This window comes from Sitophilus oryzae, unplaced genomic scaffold (genome assembly GCF_002938485.1).
Source record: "Sitophilus oryzae breed Bouriz unplaced genomic scaffold, Soryzae_2.0 scaffold_115_pilon_pilon, whole genome shotgun sequence".
In the NCBI taxonomy this organism is placed as follows: domain Eukaryota; kingdom Metazoa; phylum Arthropoda; class Insecta; order Coleoptera; family Curculionidae; genus Sitophilus; species Sitophilus oryzae.
Window position 1 is genome coordinate 557706 of NW_022145793.1, and position 26150 is coordinate 583855.

Consider the following 26150-nt stretch of genomic DNA (forward strand, 5'->3'; position numbering starts at 1 on the left):
AAAAATTTTGAGAAATAATCTCATATAAACCTCTAGTTTTGCATAGTCAAGGTAACTAGTGCTAGAAACAGTTATATTTTGGAAGCTGGAACCGATTTGGAAACCATTCACTCATGTCGTTGACCTGCTTTAATATTCCTTTATTCCGTTATTTTCAAGTAAAATTCCGTTTTAGAACAGCACCGCGGACACAATACAATAAATATAGATAGTTTAATTGATTCTTTCTGTATTTTCGCCGTTCCTAATGCACAATTGTAAATATCTTGACCTTGCATTGTGCGCTTTCATTTTGAAATTGGGACATCTGATTCACAACAATTCACGTTAGAATTTTTGAGAAATTAATCGTATTTTTCTAAATAAATGTTTGGACTTTTTTATATATTCGTTTATAATTTATTATTTACCAATTTTATATAATAGAATTCTAGATTTTATACAGTGTTTTTGAAAAATTACAAAACAATGGTAACCTTATACATACACCTACCTAACTAAATTGTTTTTGTTTTACTCTTAAGTCTTTGAAGTTTATTACACAAAGAGAACAAAGAAAATTATTAATATCACAGTATAAAGTCTGTATTTTTGTTGACCTTAATAAATTTCTTCAAATATTAGGAAAAATCGTTTTTATTACTCAGTTTAGTGACATGTTTTTGAAGCAGGTTTTCTTATCTTGTATAAATATTTTTAATGAATGTAGTTCCGATAAATTAATCTATTTTAATTCGGATGTCTGATAGAAATCAGAAATGTTCATAGTTTCTTTTAATTATTGCTCACCATGAGTCATGTGAAAGCTGTTCAACTTATTGTACTACACCATATGAATCGCAAGCATTTAATTTTTTCGTGTGTTTATTAACGATAAAGTCACATAATTCTATGAGGAACTAACAAATTAATCAGTACATAGTACATGTAATAAATAATCGTAAATGTGTAGCTAAAAACGTGTCAGATTTTTGTAAGAAAATTTTTTAGAGTTACTTCCTTTGTTATGTTAAACTGCATGTGAAGTTTGAATAAATTAAAGAAGGAAGTAATATCAAATGTCTTGTTTTTGATTATTTTATCTTAATTAATAAAAAATATCTAGTCGTATTTATATTCATTTGAAATTTTTATAACCTGTTTATAGCCTAAGTAAATATAAGTAATTATTCTAAGAATAAATATTTTATAGATCTTGTGATTTCTCTATGAGGAAAATGGTTTTAAGCGATCGCGTGAAATGATGAATGTTATTTTTCTTGTTCAAAATTTTTATTTAAAATAAGAATTAATAGGAAATAATTTAATAAACTTGATAGAAGAAATCAGGCTGTTTCGAGAAAACACCACTATATTCAATGGTCATCATTTTCAGCTTATTCAACCATTGTTGTTGTCCAGTAGGGCCAACTTGTTGAGGGTCTTTTTGGGTGTGGAATTAATGAACACTGTTGTTTTTCATATAACTTAACTTTAATTATGATGAACTAATTACAATATTTACCCTAAGGGAAACTGAAAAATAATAACGTGTTGAAGAATAAAAAGAGAGTTGTAGAGCAAAAGAGACTGAGGGCCTATCTTGCAGTTCCTTAAATAGTATCCTTGTTTATATATTCTTAAAGTTGCCCAACCGATTAGACAAAATGTGCTGCCAACTGGAGGACAAATCATGAACCTTTCGGGGCGGAGTCAAAAATATCGATTATTTTCGTTATTTTCCTCAGAGTAATGTAATAATATAGCCCAGGGTTTCTGCGAACTTTAATAGTGATCAGCTAATTAAGAAATTTAAACGAAACTTTTTTTTGCCTGTTATTTTAAGAATTCTAATCCGTATTAACAAAGAAATTGTTATTTCGATATGTTGGTACATTATTTATAATTTATGATAATGCTAATTGCTGTTAATTAATATTTTAAAAAAAGTTACATACCTATTTTAATTTGATTTAATGCAGGTTTATAAAAGAATCATTTCATTCTTAGATTATTTTATTCTAAATTGAGTGCTTTACGAATTTTATGAAAATTTTTTTTTGAAAACATTTTACATTTTGATGCCAACTAATTGGCATGATATTATTGGTATGGAAATTAGCCAAGAAAGAAAAGAATTGGCTATAACTTGTAATTTTCGAAAAAACATATTATACCTATATCGCTGAAAAGCTTAAAAATGGCGCTTTTTATGAAGTCATGGCCAACTATGGTTTCCATTAAAAAAAAAAAACATAATGTTTGTGTCATATGTCAAAAATGACAGGCTTTAGAAAAAAAACAGAAAACACAAACTCATTAGGTATGTGATTATCTACAACTTTTATCTGAAAAGTTTTTTGTCTAAAATACCGTATGATCGAATAAAAACAGCTTCAGCGATGGCCATGAAATGACGATCGATGATATTTCCCATATAATTTTACATAGGTATAAAATGACAGCGATCTTCATTTCATAGCCATCGTTGACGCCGTTTTTATTCGATCATACGGTAGATTATAATGGAATTAGAGACAAAGTTTTTAAAAATAGCCAAAATTTGTTTTTTCGAAATATCTAGTAAGCCTTGAATTTCTCCGAAAAATCCGAAAGGCGCATATTTATGACCCCACAAAACTGCAATTTTTCCCCGTTTAACCGACTCTATCTCCAGTAGTTTCCGAGATACCCATAGAGAACATCGTAGGAAACTCACCCTATTTAGTATTTAGAAACTAACTATTATTATTATTTGACTAGATTAATTTGATTAATAAAACTGGATTAATTTAATTTAAAATAAATTTGATCAGATTTTTTCTTCGTATATTCTACTACCAGAAAACCAAAATTATATGATAACGCACTTTTCAACGAAGTTGAAGGAAGATATAGTGTATCTATCACAATACTTAATAGAATGACTACAATTAGAAGAAAAACAAAAGAAAAAATACCCAAATACCTTCACCTACTACTCATCTACAAAATAAACTAATATAATCTCTTATAAAAACACTACACAACTACTTCTTCACTACTTCAACCACTTCTACACTGAAAAAATTATCAAACTTACTAATTAATCAAACAAAAAGAAAAAATAACCAAATTATCCCTTCACCTACTACTTAACTGCAAAATAATCATTTATAGTTTATATATATATATATATATATTTATTATAACACTACTAACACTATAAACTTCTGGTATTCTACACTAAACATTATAATTAAACTTAATAAAATTAATCTAATTTTACACTACAACTACAAAGATATAACTTAAAAAAACATTTTATAAAACTAGAAGAAACAGAACCTCGATACGTGCAACCAGTATAATAGATCAAGCGGACAAAGAATATAAAATACTTTAAAAATGTGCATTCGTAAAGAAAAAATATCTCGAAAATTATCTAAACAAACATTTTTTTTCTTATCAGTGAAAAGCATCGGCCTCGTCGGAATGGCGAAATTTGTCGGGTATTTACAATGGTCGAATTGTATAAGTACCAGCTTTTATAGCATATCTAATAGACAAAAAGTATCTGGTCGATTAGTAACCAATTGGCACAGTCCGAAAATTATCGATTTTTATTTTCTCTGTTTTTATTGGTCGCTTCAAAATTCAGAGTAACAAAAAATATTTTTCTGTAGTAACAGACTGTGAAATACGCTCCGCCATCTGGTGCTTTACATCCATAAACGTCTTAGGTTGAGCTACTTTAAAAATTCATATACAAGGATAGTATTTAAGCTACGAAAATGCCAGAGGCGTACAATACAATTTATATATCCTTAAATCTAATATTCAGTGCATTGGACGACATTGCCCTAAACTTACATTGTTTAGGTAGACAGACGTCTGCGACAGCTATATAAATTTATGATCAAAATTCCCAATGGTAATAGTTAAACTAATATCAATTAGAATTATATTGTAGGGTCGTTTATGACATCAAAGGTATAAAGGTTTTTATGATGGGACATTCCTAAACTAATATTATTAATTTAATTAAAATGAGGACGGGATTATAGGTCTGTTCAAAAAAAATTAAATACAATAGTATTTGTAATTTTAGCTGATAGTAATGAGTAATAAACGCTTAAAAAGTTAGCAAAAACCGCATCTTGATATCTTTTTTCAAACCGAAGATATTAGCAAAATTATAATAAATACCAAAAAATAAGCCCTTAATTACCTTATTTTTACAACACGGTATCAGTAGCCCTCTTGATTATGTCCATTCTAACACAAAAATAGGATAGAAACAGTTAGTTTATTTTAAAATCGACGAAATACCAGAATATCATAATACTAGATGTATTAATATCTAATAATTAAGACATTGATAACAGTGAACAAGCAACGATGATTCAGTGAAGTCATGGCAGGCTTTAGAAAAAAGTTGCGTTTGACGTAATAGTATAAACGTCAAATTGTTATTAGATCAACATTTTGATGGTCTTAGCAGCGTTTTATCTTTTGATTGCTTTTCAAAATGCCAACAATTTCATCTACTTCAAATAATAAAGGCATTTTGAAAAAGCAATTAAAATATAAAAAAAACGCTGCTAAGATTATCAAAATGTTGATCTAATAACAATTTGACGTTTATACCATAAGAGGCGTCCAGACCAGATGAGCGAGCAGTAACGAGCGCTATAGTAAACGCCACGAATGTTTGGGAGTGATTCATCGGTCGCTACCATGTGAACTAATATGTTCAAGGTCACTTAAAACTTAATTCCAGTGCCGTGGTGTTTCAAGTCATATAATAATCAATATATAATCTGTTGTAATTTGTTGTTTTAACTATCAAAGTCATGTCAAAACATATATTTGATTATAAATATAAAAAGGAATGCCCCGTTCGTCGTACTGCAAGCACACCAATGGACTGACGCACAAAACGAATCAATCAAAGACACGCGATATAGTATCGTCTTTGTCAATCACGCTAACATTTTGGAATAAGTAGGAGGAGCGCAGGCAGATGATTAGACCGGGCCTTTAAAACCTACGTCTGCGGTAAAATTTACGTTTTTAATGTAAAAATGATAGCGCGCGTGTCGATTCTAACTTCATCAAGCGATGAATCACTCCCAAACATTCGTGGCGTTTACATTAGCAAACATTTATTCAAATTCGCTCGTGATTTCTGCTGCTCTCGAGCACATGATCAGCTTCCGTCCAGATCTAGCGATTATTTGTATGTTCGGCGTTGATCGGTGTGCGGCACTTCATGTTCATAATGTCGGAAAAAGTTATTGCTTGTGCGTCTTTCATTGTATTTTATAAATTGTTGAAACGTCAAAAGAGAAAACGACTGCAGATGAGATGGTGGAACATAACTCTTTATAAAAATCGAGTTTCTCATGGTGGTAAAAATTTACTAAACGATGTTGAAACAGAAGATTCTGGAAAATTTAAGAACTTTTGTCGGATGTCACTTAAAGATTTTAATACCTTATTATTAGATTTAATTGACATAAAAATAATGAAAAGTGATACGAATTACCGAAAAGCAATTTCACCTAGAGAAAGGCTAGCTATAACCTTACGGGTCTTGGCGATTTTTGTACTCCTCTATTAGTTCTAAAACAACTTCATTCGGCCATTCCATTTTTGATATTCGATCGCAAACGTGGTAAACAAAATCCTGTCCAAACCGAACGTGCAATAGCGCGAATTTTCTTTGATGTACCGACACGGCGTGGAACAGCGTCGAGCGGGAGCAAGCAATCATTCGCTCGCTCGCAGAGCCGTCTACACCAGTAAAGGATGATTCACTGTACACCGTGACGGGCCGGAGCCGTGCGACGATAAAGGTACGGCCAAACATTGTCAAATGTTATTTATACTTATACATTCATGCTAAGCCGAGCACGGTCCGAGCTTCGCTGGAACGCGTTCGTGCCCCTCCAAGAAATGTCGGTGTACATTTTTCCTCGGATCCGCTACGTTCCGGCCCCGTTGCGGCAAACATAAATGAGCCGCCGCGGCTAAATACTTCGTTCGTCTACGGGCCTATAGCGACTGTTTTCTAGCAGTGTTTCCTCACCCAACTTTTAGCGCGTATCACATTATAAACTAAAAATGTACCACTTTGGTACAATTTTTTAAAGCACAACAAAATACATCTGCAAATGACTTTAACCGGTTTGGTCGTTGTGAATTTCTTCATAAATTTCTACATAAAAAAACTTCCTGGAGAAAGGCACAAATCGAGACGAAAAACATGAAATAGGACGAAAAACATCTATAGGTTGAAGAAATGTAAGTAATTCTAATACTACACACGATACTGGGAAAACTTAAATTTTATTAAAAAAAACGCAAATATAGAAGCATGTTAGAAACAGCAAATTTTTAAGTTTTTTCTTCGGGTTATTTAATATAGGCAACCCTATAGACATTACAACGTTTATAATAACGTCGTTAATTAATGCGGATTGTCTCCGAATGGTATCGGTAAGCGCGTTTAATGCAATATCAACGACGATTATTATTAAATATCTATTCATTTTCGATGCGCGTGGGAAATAATTATTGTACCGAATCATCCTGGATTTGAAAATGTAGTACCACTGTACCAAATAGAATTAAAAGTATCAAATTTGGTACAAATGTACCACTGCGGCAACACTGTTTTCTAGAATATAATCGGCACGGACATGATCCCCGTTGTCCACTCGGTGTTGCATATATTGAAGGCCCGGACGTGGCTCGGTGTCTACTTTACGGAACGTGCCCGGCTCGGGTACGGTCCGGTGTACCGTGAATCATCCTTTAAGGCTGATTCATGGTACACCGTGACGGGCCGGGGCCGTGCGACGGTGAAGGCACGGCCAAACATTGTCAAATGGTATTTATACCTATGCATTCATGCTAAGCCGAGCACGGGCCGAGCTTCGCCGGAACCCGTCCGTGCCCCGTCCGAGAAATGTCGGTGTACATTTTTCCTCGGATCTGCTACGTTCCGGTCCCGTTGCGGCAAACATAAATGAGCCGCCGCGGCTAAATACTTCGTTCGTCTACGGGCCTATAGCGACTGTTTTCTAGCAGTGTTGCTGCACCCAACTTTTAGCGCGTACCATATTATAAACTAAAAATGTACCACTTTGGTACAATTTTTTAAAGCACAACAAAATACATCTACAAATGACTTTAACCGGTTTGGTCGTTGTGAATTTCTTCATAAATTTCTACATAAAAAAACTTCCTGGAGAAAGACATAAATCGAGACGAAAAACATGAAATAGGACGAAAAACATCAATAGGTTGAAGAAATGTAAGTAATTCTAATACTACACACGATACTGGGAAAACTTAAATTTTATTAAAAAAAACGCAAATATAGAAGCATGTTAGAAACAGCAAATTTTTAAGTTTTTTCTTCGGGTTATTTAATATAGGCAACCCTATAGACATTACAACGTTTATAATAACGTCGTTAATTAATGCGGATTGTCTCCGAATGGTATCGGTAAGCGCGTTTAATGCAATATCAACGACGATAATTATTAAATATCTATTCATTTTCGATGCGCGTGGGAAAGAATTATTGTACCGAATCATCCTGGATTTGAAAATGTAGTACCACTGTACCAAATAGAATTAAAAGTATCAAATTTGGTACAAATGTACCACTCGTTGTCCACTCGGTGTTGCATATATTGAAGGCCCGGACGTGGCTCGGTGTCTACTTTACGGAACGTGTCCGGCTCGGGTACGGTCCGGTGTACCGTGAATCATCCTTTAAGCGTTCCCATAGAACATACCCGAATTCTTGCTCGCTCCTGCTCGCTCATCTGGTCTGGACGCCCCTTTACGTCAAACGCAACTTTTTTCTAAAGCCTGCCATGGCTTCACTGAATCATCGATTTTAAAATAAGCCAACTGTTTTTATCTTATTTTTTTGTAGAATGGGCATAATCAAGAGGGCTACTGATACCCTATATTGTAAAATTAAGGTAATTAAGGGCTTATTTTTTAGTATTTATTATAGTTTTGCTAATATCTTCGGTTTGAAAGAAGATATCAAGATGCGGTTTTTTAAGCTTTTGTTACTCTTTACTATCAGCTAAAATTACATATACTATCGTTTTTTTTTTGAAAAACGCGCTATGTTTATTAAGTTGTAAGAAAGCGCCCCCTAGCGTCTACGTTCAAAACTTTATTATTATTATTTTTATATTGTATAATATACAGGGTCCGGCAATAGTGCGTCGGGCATCTGTAGCTCCTAGAATAAAAAACTTGAGAATTTTGTTTAAGTGCAAACCTAAAGTATGTACCAGGATGTATTTCAGGAAAATATTTTAACTTCTATAGGGTGGCTCAAAAAAGTGTCAGTGGACCTGGATGATTTTTTTTAAATGGAACACCCTGTATATTATTGCATTTTTGGCTTCCTTTCAGATCACTTTGCATAACCCTAAGATACATAGACTTAAAATAAAATATAGACTACACTATTTACATTTCAACGCGGACAAACAACCTTTTTTGTACACATGTTTACTTCTGGGTACAGTCGACCGAGCCTTCCTCATCCAGCCTATGTTGTCACGTCTTTAATATTATCAATTTTTTTTTCTTGTTATACACATATATTGAGATATTAATACTACAGTTTAATAAAGTAGGTTTTAATATTCCAAAGATGTATTAAATAGTCCTTATACTACTAAATTATAAGTCGGATACTGTTTAATAAGGATAAGTTCTTTACAATATGACAACACCGATTAGAGGCGAGGGAGCCTATTCATTCTTTATTACCTTGTAGTACGTGTCGCACGTGTGCGGTAAAGCTTTGTTGCCGCTATCTCCCCGGCTGTATTAACGCATTTTCTTTGCTTGTAGTCCTTAAGTGTTTATTTTATTGACTTTTTCTGTTCAAGAACTATAAAATATGGTTCGTCAGTGCCAAATTTGCAAGAAATTTGACTTAAATAATCCATTTAAGTCTTGAAACGAGACCGGTAGGCAACTCTCAATTTACCCATTGGGAGTCAGTGGTGTTGTTGTAGAAAGGCGCTTATTTAGATAATATTTTAGTAAAATGTAAAATCTGAATTTTTTCTCTTACATTACATTATTTACTTACTTACATTGTAAAAAAAATCATAATTATAACCCTGTTAATAATTAATAATGTTTTTATTAAAAATATATTCCGGTTTATTCTAAAATTATCTTCAGAATTTAAAATAACATACATGAATTTTAAAATGATATTACATTATGAAACAATATTTTTAATATACCGGGTCGTCTCAAAAGTAGCTCACCCCTATAACTTTTTATTTTTCAGATAAAAAAAACAGATTTGTATGTTAGTAGGTATATGACATAAATTAGGATTTATTGACGTATTCAATTGTTTTTGGTCTCTTCCTGTTTCACCGAAATGATTACATCTTTTGATTTTTAAAGACACCCTCGGTATATTGCTACTTTATTCGATAAAAAATAACACTCTGAATAGAATGACATATCATATGTCAACTTTTGACATTGTCGCTTAAAAACATATCCTATTTTAAATTTCAATCCAGGGTGCCATGGTGTTGTTAAAAACACTAAGTTTTAATCAAGGAGCCTTGGAAAAATAGTTTTGATCGTCTAATAGGTTTCGTGTCTTGTCTAGGCCGGTTAAAAGATGTACAAATCGTATTTTTAATCATACATATGTCAATTTTTTTCAAATGAAACAAGGGTGACTCATTAGCATATTTGGAAAAAGCATTTTTTATGAATATATTGATACCACACACTTGGTATTTCGAGTCAAATTGTCGTTATGAACCGCGTGTTACAATTACAATTAAACCATATGCGAAAATGTCAAAGTTGACATATTATATGTCATTCTATTCAGAGTGTCATTTTCTATCGAATAAAGTAGAAATATACCGAGGGTGCCGTTTAAAAATTAAAAGTTATAGTCATTTCCGGTGAAACAGGAAGTGACCAAAAACAATTGAATGCGTCAATCAATCCTAATTTATGTCATATACTAACATGCTAAATCTTGTTTTTTTATTTGAAAATATAAAAAAAATATGGGGGATGAGCCACTTTTGGGACGAACCCGGTATAATAAAAACAGTACCGAGTTAAATAAATGTTTTTTATCCACTTCCTATCATCTTCCTTGCTTTAATGGAACAGATTTATGTTTTCTCTAATTTACATAAGACATCACTTAACCAGAAAAAAATTACAACAATCATTTTTTTTTCTCTCCCTGTCGCCGATTCTATTATATCTGTGGAATAAATCCTGTTTTGATTAATATTAGGGGTTGTAAATGTTTGACTAAAATTAATAATTTATTATTAATTTCAAAAATTACATAATTTCGATTATAAAATTTCTTCTATAACGTGTATTTTATTATTTTTATCCTTTTTGGACTCTAAGACGTTTTTTCTAAACTTTTATTTAAAAAACCTGTCCTAAATCTTAATAAAATATAAAAAAGTTTAAATACGATATATTTTTAATTTAAATATAGCTTCATTAAAATAAAAAAATTACCCGGCTATGAGACGGAGAGTTCAGGTGTACTTGAGAAACGAAAGACAGTGTTGTGTTTCTCGGCAGAGTCGTCAGGGAACGACCGTTACGACAGAGTACAACCTGTCTATCGCTCGTGTCGCACTCGTTATAACCTAAAACAATAACACAACAATAACAAGATATTGTCTGACCGCATGTTCCAGCTATTTATGAATGAGATGCTCAGTCTATATTTTATTTTAAGTCTATGCTAAGATATGAATAAATATATTTCGACAGTTTCAGAGATATTAAAAAATAAATCAAAAATATATATTTTTCAGCCCTTCTTAAAAAAATGATTAAAAATACAAGAACTGTTCTGAAATCAAGACTATTTTAGGTATTTACTTTAGATGGTCTCTAAATCATACAGGATGACTAAAATTCTACGCCAAACTTTCTAAAATATAAAATAATTTTTCTTCGTTTTTTTAAATGGAACACCCTGTATATATTTTTTTCAATAGACGGAGAATTAAAAAATGAACATTTTTTGTATTTAGAGTATTTCAAAAATTTGAACGATTTCGCAGATATTTGCAGTTTTATATTTCATATGGCATTTTCTACAGTAAATTTTTATCAAAGCCACCCAATAATTTTTCTCTCGTATTTTACCATTGACAGCGCCATATGAAATAATACTGCGTGTATCTGCGAAACCGTTAAAAATTTTGAAATACTCTAAATACAAAAAATGTTCATTTTTGAACTCTCGATCTAATAAAAAAATAATATACAGGGTGTTGCATTTAAAAAAACAATGAAAAAATATTTTATATTTTAAAAAGTTTGACGTACAATATTGAACATCCTGTATGATTTACGATTACCATATTTATAGCAAAGTAAGAACAGACCATCTAAAGTAAATACCTAATATACTTTTGATTTCAGAACAGTTCCTGTATTTTTTAATTTTTTTGGGCTGAAAAATATATATTTTGATTTGTTTTTTAATATCTCTGAAACTATCTAAATAGATTTATTCATATCTTAGGGTTATGTAAAGTGATCTGAAAGGAATCCAAAAATGCAATAATATACAGGGTGTTCCATTTAAAAAAAATCATGCAGGTCCACTGACACTTTTTTGAGCCACCCTATAGAAGTTTACATATTTTCCTGAAATACATCCTGGTACATACTTTAGGTTTGCACTAAAACAAAATTCTCAAGTTTTTTATTCTAGGAGCTACAGATGCCCGACGCACTATTGCCGGACCCTGTAGAGTAGGAAACGCTCTTTTAAACGAGCCCTCCTTTGTTGGATTCTGATCATCCAGTCCGGAGTTATTAACATATAAATAAAGATAGATCTAACCTTCCCCCGCCACTTTATTTTAGAAGATAGGGGAAAATGATTCTAACAAAAAAAATCCAAAATTTACTGAAGATTATGAAGCTGTTATTTATAGTACCCATTATCTAGGCAAAATTCTGTAAAAATTCTATTTTCTTACTTTCGATAGCAGTTGCGCGATAGCGGCCGTTTTACAAACTTGAAAATAATTTCCAGCAATTTCTCACATTACTTTAGTTTTTGCTAAATTAATTTTGAGACATACTTCATTGCTAGCTGTATTTAGTTTGTTAATTTGTGGTTGTAGTTCGTCAGGCCTATTGACAATTAGAACGACTTGAAGTTCTTCAAGACTAATCGCCAATAACCCGGTATAACAGAAAATAACTAAAAAAATAAACTAAATTATGTTAACAACGTGTGTAAAAATTTCGAAAATGATACCAAATAAATCTTCCTATAGGTGCTACCGGAAAATAACATAAATTCTGAAATTATAATATCGGTTAGGTAGACCGACAGTGGATTAGAAAGTTGTGATCTCTTTGCCTGTAAAATATTTCTTTTTGTTGCAGAAATTTTTGTATGAGTCAAAAAGTAGAAAAACCAGTCCTATCCGGTCAACGCATCAAGACCAGAAAAAGAGGTAAGGCCAACACTCGCTCGCAATATCTCTAATTAATCGTGTCATTTATTGTGTACAGGGCGTCCCATTTTTGTATGTTCTACAGGATTTCTCGTTTATGAGTAGATTTACAAAGATGCGAGTTTCGCATTACTTTGCTACTTTTTTTATACTGAAAATGCTACACTCCGATTTGTCCTAGTCTTTTTAGTTTCTAAAATACAGGGCGAATTTGAAATTGTTGCGTTTTTCGACTCCCCTCGTATCTCGGTTATTTTATAACTTATCGTATCGAGTTATAACTAATCGAGTTTTTGTCGTAGTCCGGTTGAATCCTAGTTTTTCGTTTGGAGCTGTAATTTTCCCAAACTTAATGGGATACCTTGTATATTATTTTTATTTTATTTGTCTTGTTATAACAAATGCACCTTGCTCATGGTTCTAGGAAATAAAAAAATATATATATACAGGGTGTCCCATTTAAAAAGACAAGTTTGAGTCATATTTCAAGAATGACAGTTCCCAGCGAGAAACTAGTTATACCAAATTCAGTGGTATAATATGAAAAATTCTCTGGATCTCAGTTTTCACCCTTTCGATAAGTTATATGATAAGCAAGATGCGAGGGGAGTCGAAAAATGCAACATTTGACACTTCGCCCTGTATCTCAGGAACTAAGAGGGTTAGGACAAATGTCCATGTTCTTGCTGTATGTACATACGTATCTCTACTCATAAACGAGAAACCCCATAAAACACACAAAAATGGCACACCCTGTACAGCCATTTTTTAGATATAAGTTTTGATATTTTAAATTTGATAAAATTTTATCTTACACGCTAAATTTTCTTTGAGAACAGCTAAAGTTAATTAGTAGTAATAATAATAAAGAACAATTATTAAAAAATAAAAGAATATAATATATATAAATTTTTAAAAGATTTAATTTTTTAATTTAAATTTATATATTTTTTGGAAATTACAAACAAAATGTACTTATTCTATATTCATAAAAGCTTCCTAACGAATTTTTGTTGTTTCAAATTGCAAATAGGATACATTAAGTTGAATTTGAATATTAATTTAATGCAAATATTTTTTATATATTTTATCCCGTTAGTACATACATGTAACATTCCTGAGTAATGTCTATAAATAGTAGAATTTATTTTCTGATTGATGTTAACAAATAATATTGACTTAAATAATAATTGTTAAAAAAATAATCACATATTGGGAGAGAGATTTTTATAATTCTTTTAGTAGATAAGTGTTAAAACAAAAATTTTAATCTGAACTTCAAATCAAATTGAACAAAACATTATCATAAAGATCTCTGTACTGTCGGTAATATGCTATTAAAATAATTATTACATGCTACGGAATTTTTTAACGTGTTATTGATGTTTGCTTGCGGTAAATAAACAAATTTTTCATTACATTTGTGATGACACTAATCAGTAAATAATTGATATTAATGTTAGAGCAAATTTTTGTTGATTTAGGTATATTCCCCATTTTACTAACAATATACCGGGTGCGTCTCAAAAGTGGCTTACCTCTATAATTTTTTTTTTTTATTTTTAGATTAAAAAAGAAGATATGGTATGCTAGCATGTATGCTATAGTGTATAAAATAAATAACTTTGAATTTCGGCCGTTATTTTTTACCAACATGGCAAATATATAATCCCTCTGTCAAAAACGTTACTGATATTCTTTAAATTGTGTGCCTGAACGAATCAGATAGGTAACTCTTTTTACTTTCGTGAAATAGAAAAAGAAGATAATAAAACAAGTGACAGTTCTTCCTCTTCTTGCAAAAATCAACACGAAATGTCATAATTGTCAAAAGTAAAATGTCATCAGCTTTTGACATTTCTAAAAATCAGACCAATGCCGTCTCTAATAGAACAGCCTCAAAGCGAAATTTATGACGTCACGCTAGTTAGATACTACAGATTAATAAATATGTTGTGGAATACATGGAAAACATAACAATTATTCCTCGTATTTTTGGTTTGTATTTTAAAAATGATATAGTTTACATGGCTTCAAAAACATTTTTTTACTATTGGTAGATATTGAATGTTTTTTGTTAAATTAGATCAATTTTCAAACCCCAAAATTTAAAATTTATTTTACATTTTACCCATTATCTTATATACCTATTCATTATTTGTATATTGTAAAATATTTGCTGCATTTGTAGCATATATATTTGCTGCATAAGTATTTATTATTATAAATAGGTATATATATATTGTATTTATTAACTGTATATTATGCATATTTCATGTAAACTATATCATGTTTAAAATACAAACCAAAAATACGAGGAATAATTATGTTTTCCATGGATGGCTACAACATAGTTATTAATCCGTAGTATCTAACTAGCGTGACGTCATAAATTTCGCTCCGTGGCTGTTCTATTAGAGACGGCATTGCGTCAGCATGGCCGCAAGTTGCTAACCTAATAAAATTAGCATTAGAAAAACCCGCGGAAACTGTTAAATTCAAAGTTATTCGTTTCACAGACTATAGTATATGACATAAATTAGGATTGATTAGCGTCTTAATTGTTTTTGGTCACTTTCTGTTTCACTGGAAATAACTATAACTTTTAATTTTTAAATTACACTCTCAGTATTTTTTTTGACTTTATTCAATAGAAAATGAGACTCTGAATAGAATTATTCTTTTCAGATACAGGGAGGTAAGTTAAAAAAAAACTTATTTTTATAATAACACTGATGGTCTTTTAGAAAACTTTAGAACCCTGTATCTCAAAAGTTAAGATTTTTAGAACATACATTTATTTTTTGTTTCTTACAATTGGTCCAAGAATTGCCCCACTAAATATTGGCATGTCCTTAAGAAACACGCTGTATATTATTTTAAATAGTTTTCATAATATTGTGATTGATATTGGAGGCGAATAAAATATAAGTTAACCTAGTTTTGAATTATCTGATCTAAGACAAGTCTATTACTTTGGATAATTACCTTGGATAATTGGGTTATATTACTTGTTCCTTTTTTTTTAATTAAATCAAGTTAAATCAATAGTCAAAAGTGTACTTATACAAGGCCCAATAATTCCACTTTTGCAATTGAAGTTAACCAGCGGCGTATTTGTCTGGTTTTTCTTAGAATTGAGATTTTATTATCTTTTTCTAATCTGACATTTGTCTTTTTCAAATTTATTTTTAGAGTTTCCTTTGATATATCTACGTTTTGATTATTTCAAACCGCAATTTTCATTGCAATAAAGTGCTAAAACCACTAAAGCAAAAAGTCTGGTCTCTATTCAATTATTTTGAACAGGAAAGAGATCATGGCGGGGCCCGCCACGATCTTTTTTTGGTGTTAAGCTGCGGTAAAGAGGAAAAAATTGATATTTTTGCTCAAGTTTTGCGGCTTTTATTGAAAATACATAGATCTTACATAGAGCGTGTTTAAGCTGCGCTCAATATCAGTTTACGGAGTGTGAGTAGAATCGCACAAAAATAAGACACTTGTCAAAAGTCATGGTGAAAGCCGTGGCAACATTGCGACGTGCGCTCGTCTTTGAATAAGAAGACTAAGGAAGGAGCAAAATGCTATCCATGTATTCATGCATGGTGGGCGGAAAAAGGACTCTAGGGTGGGGATCCTTGACAGTTCTGTTTGACGATTCATTTGACACGTTTGAATTTGATTTGAAATTTTGTGGATTTGTCAGTCTTTACGGAGCTTATTTTATATTATTTATTATTTATTCTACTACTGATAGTTGTATAAAGGTAGTAAATCTAGATGGAAATTGTGGCAGAACTTAAATTAACAGTGACACCATCGCGATTTATCGAAAAAGACTCTAAAATAGTTGGTTGTGTAGCGTGCGGTAGATCTCGGCAAAAATTGAGTGAAATAATTTCGCTAGTAAGTGACTATATAATATACACATACGTGTAGAAAACCGATCATTTATGAAATTCACTTAAATTAACTAATTATATATTTTTTCTTGCATTTTTGCTTTTATTTACTACTTGTCAAAGAATTTAGATACGTCAATTTGACTTACCTGTTTCAGTAGCGTATCGGATGTTTGTGTTAATAAATAATTAATAAAACTAAAAAAAATACAAAAATCTAAATTTTATTATAATATGTTTTATAACAATTTTAATAACTACCAACAATTATTCACAACGTAAAATAAAAAAAAATATTGGGTCTACCCCACGTCTACCCTACATCATAGTTTTACATTTTTTAAATAAAATTAGAACGGCACTGATAAACCGGAATTTAAGTCGGCCATATTTGAGTCCCATCGTGGTGGACCCATGTGGACCTAAGATTTTTGATATGCTCCTTCCTTAGTCTTCTTATTCAAAGGCGCTTGTCAAATATTTTGATGACGCGCACGCCAAATTTACTGATTTTTCTATATTATGCTACATTTAAGTATTCCATATGTTACAGCCTTCTTAAAATATGTTGGTTTAATAATGATTTTGTTGTTTCAGATGAAAAAGAGAGGTATGATCCAACTGGGTTTCGGGATGCAATAATTTCTGGACTCGACAAGAGCGGCGCAAACGACTTTGAAGCGATCTCGCGGTACTTAGATCTCGGCGGCAACAAATTAGATTATCGCCGATATGGAGAGTGTCTCTTTGATATTCTCATCGCCGGCGGCATTCTTGGTAAGTCACTCCCGCTATTATTTCTTTATTTTTCTTTTAAGGCTCGTTTTCACGAGCCAAGTCACAGGAATTCAACTGACTTGGAAGAATATTCCGTGTTTACCCATTTCATATCAAAAATCTTCTGCTAGTTGATTCAAAATGCGGCGACAGCGTAAGCCTACGGCCACACAGAAAGCAATTTTTGCATTTTTCGCGTGAAGCGTCTTTTGCGACTAAAACAAAATAACAGGATTGTATAGGTGTGGCTCGACCAAAAGCGTCTAACGTTCGGCGTGTCTCGCAAAAGACGCAAATGAAAACAAATCAGTTTGTTTTCTGTAGCGTCTTTAGCGATTTCTAAGATGATACCCCGTCATAGGCGGACGTAATTATTAATAATACAATAAAAATAAATTAAATAGTATGCAATTTTTTTTTCATTTTATGATATTATCTGAAAATATGTTTATAGAGAACATCTACTGTTTAAGAAGATTCTATTAAATTGAAGGAAATGAAGGACGTGGTTGAAAAAGTGTAGTTTGAAATGTTGAAAAAGTAATAAATAAAAAAAATATATTTTATACGCGTAAAAAATAGTTTTTTTATGCTTAAAAAGTGTTTTTTTACGCGTAATAAATAGTTTTTTACGCATAAAATATAGTTTTACGTGTAACAAATAGTTTTTTACACGTAAAAAACAGTTTTTTATGCGTAAAAAATGGTAAATATTTTTTTACGCGTAAAATTGTTATTACGGGTAACAAATAGTTTTATACGCGTAAAAAATATTTCTTACGTGTAACAGTTTAATTCGCGTAAAATAAAAAAATAATAAAATTAGTTTTTTACGTGTAACAAATAGGGATGGGTAAATTTCATTTTTCACCTTATGTTGAAATTTCATAATGAAATTTTCACTGAAAGATTGAAATTTTGGAAATTTCAGTGAAAATTTCAAAATTTCAAATTTTCAATGAAAATTTCATAAATTTCCTGAAATATTTCACTGATTGAAAATTTCACTGAAATTTCATGAAAATTATGAAATTTTGAAAAAAAATTCATAAAAATTTGGTGTATGGTGAAACACGTCATTATTTTTAGCTGTTCTCGAGGTGGTCCCTTTTAGTTGTAATTTAATGGATCTCGGCGTTTTTATAAAATTTTTTACATGTTTTTTTAAACGAGTTGCATTTTTGTAATGAATTTCATTACAAAATATGCACTTTACTTTTTTGGTATTATTTTGATCATTAGAGAACTATTTCCAAATACTATTTTTAGGCTTAACCATTATTTCTGTAAAAATTGCAATCACAGAACACAGGTCACAGGTAGAGAAACAGGTCACAGAATAAACTTTATGAAATGTGAAACACAAAAATGCACATAAATAACAAATCTAATAATACATCAACATTTTCAACGAAAATCATAACCTCTATCTATCTACTGCGGTTTTTCATTTGTCAAGATCAAGCGCCGGTCCTCTACAGACGGGCAACCAAATCGAGCAAATCAACAATCGATACCTACTACGTCGATATACGGTCAACATACGAACACGATAAAGGAATTCGCGAGGTTTATGAAAATTTCACTTGAAATTTCACCTGTAAGTTGAAATTTCACGATACATTTCTGAAAATTTCACCTCTGTGCTGAAAAATTCGAATTGAAATTTTAACTTGAAATTTCAATGAAATTTCACTTTTTTAAAATAGTGAAAATTTCACATTGAAAAAGTTGGCGACATCCTAGTAACAAATGGTATTTTCCACGTAATAAATTGGTTCACTTTTACGAAATTTTTGTTAAAATATCAATATTTTTGATAAATACGTGGATTTCTCACATATACACGTCGCGTCACTACGTATTTCTAAGCCGTTACCACTAGCTCGTGTGTCAGGGCCGCCTTGCTAGCTCGTATGTCACGGCCTTTTACTTATAGCGCGCGTTTTTAAGTTTCACTTCAAAAAGTTCGATAAATCATGCTTTAAAAACATAAAAAAATCTATACACAAATAAACTATCAATCCATCCTAGCATATCTTTTATCTTCGTCTTTTCAACGCTAACCCCGCCGAGTTCGCCTCTCTCTTTCTCAAAGGGTTGATTCTTGAACGGGCCGGGAATTCCAAGAGCTTTTTCATTAATAATCTACAGCTTGATAGAAACTAGAGACCTACCGCTTCTTTTGCGTGTTTTTAATGCACCCAAATCGAAATAAAATTTTTAAACGGTAAAATCGCAAAAGCTCTTCACGCGCAAAAACGCAAAAAAGTAAAGATCGCTTTCTGTGTGGCCGTGGAGCCCAACATTTTGGCAGTAGAATATACAGAAAGGTCAGGTAGTATAAATATAAAAATAGAATTGAAATTACTCATAACAAAGTCAATTTGATGTATAATTCCTCTTAACATTTATAATCTACGAACTCACAAAATATTTAATTAAGCTGTCTAATTATCGAAGATGTTTACTGTAATCCGTGCGTTCGACCTTCACTTCTACTGTGACACATCAGTGACGTCGCTAACTCGGACGTCAAACAACATAAACCCAAGCTTGATATCGATTGTCGACATCGGCTGACCCTTCTGATTGAACTTACCGCAGAATTTATATCTAGTTAATATAAGGAACAACACACAAAATTTATCGTTTCTTTGTTCGGCGTAATTGACACGAGATGACACGAAATTAATTTCACTTGTTATCGTGATTGTGACGGAAGACGATATTCGAAACCAGAGTAATATACGTATTGTATCCAATTTAGAACTGATTAACATTTTATAGTCAAGTAATAAGATAGATGGGATTTTTGAACGACATACTTTGTTATTTCGTTTACGAGGATTAATCTAACTAAATGTGACAACTGTTATTTTTTACGACCCAACTGTTGCAAATAACAATTAAAAACACACTTCGTAAAATTTCCGCTTTACATCATTAACTATCCCTTTTCGCGCACTGTTACTTATGCAACTGTTATTTTTAAGAAGCAACAGCTTCTACGAACTGTTATTAATAAATAACAGTTGTAAGATAACAAATTATTAAGAGCCTGGTTCTAATAAGGAGACATTGCTGTTCCCGCACTGTTATTTTTGCTATCTTATTTTTACAAAGCAATAACTGTTGATAGTTGTTAATTTAGAAATAACAGATTGATAAATATGCAACATGCGACTTCATATGGCTGTCAGGGCACTCTTATTTTTATAACGGTTATTTCATAACTGGATTTTTTATATCTGTTATTTTTTTATGTTAAAACTGTTGCAAACTGTTATCCAGGGTGAGTCTTAAATAAGTGCAAATATTTTCAGGACTGATAGATCACCATAATAGAAACATATATTTTCTCTTTATCGCTTTTCAATAAGTCCAGAATAACTGGGATATTTTATTTTGAAAATTTCAAAAAAATATTTTTCGTTTAAATTTTGAGAACCACTGCATCTTTTTTAATTTTTCTTATTTTTCAAAAAATTCCAAATTTTCAAAAAAAAAATCCCGAAAATACCTCATCTGGGTCGAAATATACTACTCCTAAAAATATTTCCACTTATTTAAGACTCACCCTGTATATAAATAACAGTTGGAAAAGATTGATAAATATCAAGATGCTTTTATATAAGGAGTCGTTGTTTGCGCACTGTTATTTCAGCAACTGTTATTTTTAAAAACCAGCGATTCCTGCGAACTGTTGTTTATAAATAACAACCTACTTTTAGCATAAAGAGGCACTGCTGTCCTGTCATTGTCATTTTTGTAACTGTTATTTTTAAAAAGTAACGATTCTTGCGAACTGTTATTTTTAACAGATCGATAAATATCAAAGTGCTTCTACAGAAGGAGACATTGCTGTTCGCGCACTCTTAATTTTACAACTGTTATTTTTTCGAGGCAGCGACCGTTGCGAAGTGTTATTTATAAATAACACTTTGTAAAAACAGATTCATAATAATTAAAAATGTGCTTTTATATAGGGAGACATTGCTGTCAGCGGACTGTTATTTTTGCAATTCAACTGTGAGTTAAAATATAAAATAACAGTTGTAAAATACTTTATGTCAAATTGCTTTGACATAAAAACACTTTGCTGTTTGTTCACTCTTATAACTTATTTTTTCGAAGCAACAACTCTTGCGGACTGTTATTTATAAATAACACGTAAAAAGATATTGCTCTCTGCGCACTAGTGATGGGCAAAACTTTATTTTTAGATAACAGTTGAAACTGTTATAGTTATTTATAAAAACAGCATAAAATAACAGCTTAAAAATAACAGGTTTCTTTATTTTATTGCTAAATATTCTTAGAAATCTATGAGGCGGTCACCGCCAGGCGTATTAACAGCAGTTGCAACAATGACGTGCTCGGTGGTAGTATTTCCAGGGTGTCATAACATTTCTAAATATCGATTGTTATCTAAAATACCTCTCATAAAAACGGGGATTGTTTACAAATAAGCGCTGTTTACAAATTGCGATATAAAAAGCCAAAATGCCGCCACTGTCGATATCTATAAATTCCGATCTACCTACGCCCTACTCCTCGATCCGCGTAGATTCTGAATTGCGTAGCAGTGTACAGGGTGCATCTCACTCGACGGGCGAGAAGCTCTTCGTTATGATTTTACCATTTGCGGTACGCTCCCGATAGCAATATAAGAAAATGTGTAGTATATTCTTCATAAGTAAACCAACTACACACTAGAGTTCGAATTAATTTTACACTTAAACTAGCATGTACAGTTTGACAAATATAGGAAGAGACTTGGGGATAGCACCGGTCGCGCACACGATAGAGAGAGAACGCATTCGGCGGAAGAGAGATGCAGTTACGCTACGAAAAATCTGATTGAAGCAAATTTGTGGGATGTCCACTGCGCATCGGGGGCGTCTCTTATTTTATATTTCTCACGTCTCTAGCTATACTTGTTAAGTTGTACCCGCGACTTCGTTCGCATCGAATTATTAATTTGTAATGGTGATGATAAAGCAAAGCAAGAATTTCCATTAACATACAAACTGGATAAAATTTTCTCACATTTGCCAAAAATTATGTATAAACCATAGGCATCAAACGGAAGGCCCGTTTCGTGGAATAATCAATTACCTAACTTTCTTAACACCCTGTATTATTTTTTAAAAAATTTCAAAATATGTAAAAAAATCAAAATAAATTATGCGTGTCCAATCGTTTTCCCTACAAGACTAACCGTTTTTAAATAATAAATATTGTAATATTTGAGGTGTAATCGTTTTCACCCTCTTGGAATTTGAGATTCGAGAAACCCCTCCTTATCGCACCTCTACACCCCGCAGTCAATCCGTTTATGAAAAATCAGCTTTAAACGTCAAGCAGTTTAAGCAGAATAGTGATTACTCAGTGGTCATATTTTATGAAACACCCTGTATATATTTTGTAAAAATCTCAAAATATGTAAAACAACAAAATAAAATATACGTGTTTAAGAGTTTTTCGAAAAACTCACCAGTTTTTAAATAAAAAGCATTCCGCTTATTTGAGGGTGGTTTCACCCCCTTAGAATTTGAGTTTCGAAATATTCCTTCTTATCGCACCTCTACACCCTAAAGTCAATCCGTTTTCCAAAAATCAGCTTTTTACGTCAAGGGCTTTAAGCAGGATCGTGATTAATCAATGACCAGATTTTTCAAAACACCCTGTATACATTTTCAAAAAATCTTAAAATATTATTCTGAAAATTTTTTCAGAATAAATAAATACTTAAATATTGAAACAACAGGTTGAAAAAACAATATGTATCTAAAACAACTGATGCGTTATTCTCCAACCTGTTTCAAACCTCCGATTATCTCGAACGAAGTTCTGTTATGCTTTGTAACAGGTAAAAAAACAACATAGCTAAATCAACTGATGTGTTATTCTCCAACCCGTTGCGAGCCTCCATCGACAATCGACCGATGCAGCAGCGCTCCTTTCCCACTCCTGTTATCTCGACAGCCAGGGTCTATTTTCGCAACTGTTTCAAAAAGCTGCTTCTTTTATATCCTATTCATTGTTGCTGTTGTCAGCCCAACACGACGCCGCGCCGTTAACGGCATACCCCACTATGATAACGTCCGTTGTATCTCGCCGCCTGTATCGATGGTTGTCTGAAATAATAGGTTTTCCATCCATACTAGTTGTTTTTTGGAATTGCTTCGAGCAGCATCGAATTTCGTGGCGGTGCAGAGCGCCGTCACTTCGTTTCACGAACACTCGATCTCTGCTGTTTGTTATTTTATATCTGTTATTTTTTAAAGCAGTAACGGTTGCGTTATGGATTTCTAAATAATTGTTATAAAATAACAGATAGTTAAATAACAACCCATCTCTCTGCGCACTGTATTTTTGTAACTGTTATTTTTAATAATCAACGATTCGTGCGAACCGTTATTTATAAGTAACAGTTCTAGAATAACAGATTGATCAGTAACAACTTGCTTCAACATAAGGAGACTTTACTGTTCGCGCACTCTTATTTTGACTGTTACTGTCACTGTCATTTAAACTGTTATTTTTTAACTGTAAACAATAACTCTCGCGAACTATTACTGATAACATAAGAGCTTGTTGACAATCCTTCACTAATATTTTCGAGATAGCTCATTTGCTGTTTCTCCTTAGCATTTTTATATGTTTGTATATATTTTTAACGATTATTTCTTTACAGTGCCGGGCGGTAGTCTTTCCCAAGAAGGCGATGGGCCGCACAAGACGGACGCGTGTATTTTTAACTCCTCGGACGAGATCAATATGGAAGAAATGAAGAACTGGGAACAGGTCTTCATTAAGCTGATGCGACGTTATAAATACCTGGAGAAAATTTTTCAAGTAAGTTTTTTTTCGATCGATAATTATATCAGAATCGCAAAATAAAACACTAATTCACCTTGAGCGTTTATATAGGCACTCGGTTGGCACTAACCAAGCGTGACACAATTAGCCAAGCCAGTCAAAACTAGTCGTGCCTAGCAATTTCATTAGTTTCTGAGACTAGAGCAATATGACCAGAGAACTGGACGGAATTGGACCATTATCTCTGTTCATATTATCTTTTTCCTTTATTTATTTTGACGCTCTCATATGCATCTAATGGCCTGTAATTTGGAACGTGTTTGATTAATTTTAAATTATTAACATCGATACAATCATCTTTATCAACAATATGTTGAGCATTGCCAAGATTTATCTGGTCTACCATATCTTATCTGAGCGATATGTTCTTTAAATCTAGTTAATATTGATCTTTTAGTTTACCCATCTTATTTCTGATTACAATCTTTACATGAAATCTCATAGATAACCGACCTTTCCAGTGGAGGTGTTTTATCTTTAGGATTACCTAATAGTTGTTGTAATTTATTAATAGCACTATACACAAGTTTATAATTACCATTCTTAAAAAAAAATAAACCACGGGATGACTATCAAAATAGTATTGAAATCTATTTTGACGTATTTTTCTCCACTTGAAAAGTCGAATTTGCAGAAATCTCAAAATTACTTATACCTACCTGATAAGACTCGTTATGAAAATATATCTGTGTAGTAGTATTTTTTCTATGGATATCAAATATCAGGCACTTATTAGTATTTGTAATAACTAATACATCTAGGAACGGTAAGTTAACAGTAACACCAAAAATTTCAACTGTAACACTTTCCAGAGGATTTAAAAAAATCGTAACTCCAAAATTACAGTAGCTAGCGGAACGCGGTTTTCAAATTAAGATTAGGAATAATATTTGCAACAAAATTTGTAATAACATCAAAATCAGTCAAAGTCGCAGTTTTCGAGATATTAACATATTTTAGTATGGGCTTGGTATGTATATTTTTAAAAATTCGTTTTAAACCACGGGTTGACTCTCTATCAAACGGTATTGACATGTCTTATTAACAACACTAAACGTTGCGCAATAGCAACTATTAATTAAAAACGCCTATCCATCAATTTCTAATTGTCGAACGTTTTTTTTTCTCGTTATAACTGTAATTATCTCTCTGTCTATAAGCGTTGTCTGAACGCAATCAAAATATAAAGCGACAACATAAAAACTTGGCATAGAAAAAACTATTCGTTTAGTCCGGTTATTAAGTCGTGAGAATTGATTGATAGGAGCGCAAAAAAAATCTTATGCTATTTATAGCGTTAGGTCAAATGATTCGCTCTCCAAAGTAAAATAATAATAAGGTTTGCCGTTGGTACGGATGTTAATTTTTAATCACATTGACGATTCTCTGAGTTTTTGAAGGATGTTTAATTCATCGGATTGCAACTGCTATGATAAAGTTATTGCGATATACATTCGTTGTTTTTTTTTGCTGAAAAGTAAAGTACCCAAACTCTTCAAAATACTATAATAAAAATGGCAACATCTGAAACACCGGTTCCCGATAGATCACCGCAGTTAAGCAACTTTAGACGATGCGATTGGATGGACGGGTGACCATCTGGAAACTCTGTCGTGCTGTTGTACTATGGCAAGAGAGTAAAATCTATTGACACATGCTGGTTAAGCCTTGATTTTCATGTATCCGTTGTTCGATGATACGAGTTAAGTAAGACTTCAATTGGTTAGAAAATTACGTAGTTTTTAAATTTATAGCATTTTCGTGCCTCGTTCATCGAATATACGATTTACTTGTGATTGGTGTCATTCTATATTTTCATTTCCATAACGATTTCGCTGTTTCACTTATAGTCTAAGAGGTAGGAACGTTTTTGAGAGAGAATTTTAAGAAAACTGGTTCTTTAATATATCTTTTCTTATACTCTCCTGAACAGAGTATGGACCGTCTGGCTGCCAGTAGACGTTGCGTTTATTACATCGCATCATATCTGTTTGCTACTGCGCATCAAAAATTTGCTCTGTATTTCATGAACTAAGGAGGCTAGCACATACCTACAGTACCGGCCAAAAGT

At 32.1% G+C, this 26150-nt stretch overlaps 1 protein-coding gene across 1 annotated transcript in view; it reads left to right on the plus strand.

Moving 5' to 3' along the window:
• Positions 1-26150, plus strand: part of LOC115887357 (protein krasavietz) — a 36202-nt gene that overhangs the window by 689 nt on the left and 9363 nt on the right. The window contains exons 2-4 of the mRNA XM_030906778.1: positions 12442-12512; positions 17012-17191; positions 23895-24055. Of these exons, the coding sequence (XP_030762638.1) occupies positions 12452-12512; positions 17012-17191; positions 23895-24055 (402 nt within the window). The 5' untranslated portion in view covers positions 12442-12451. The remainder of the gene's footprint in view (positions 1-12441; positions 12513-17011; positions 17192-23894; positions 24056-26150) is intronic.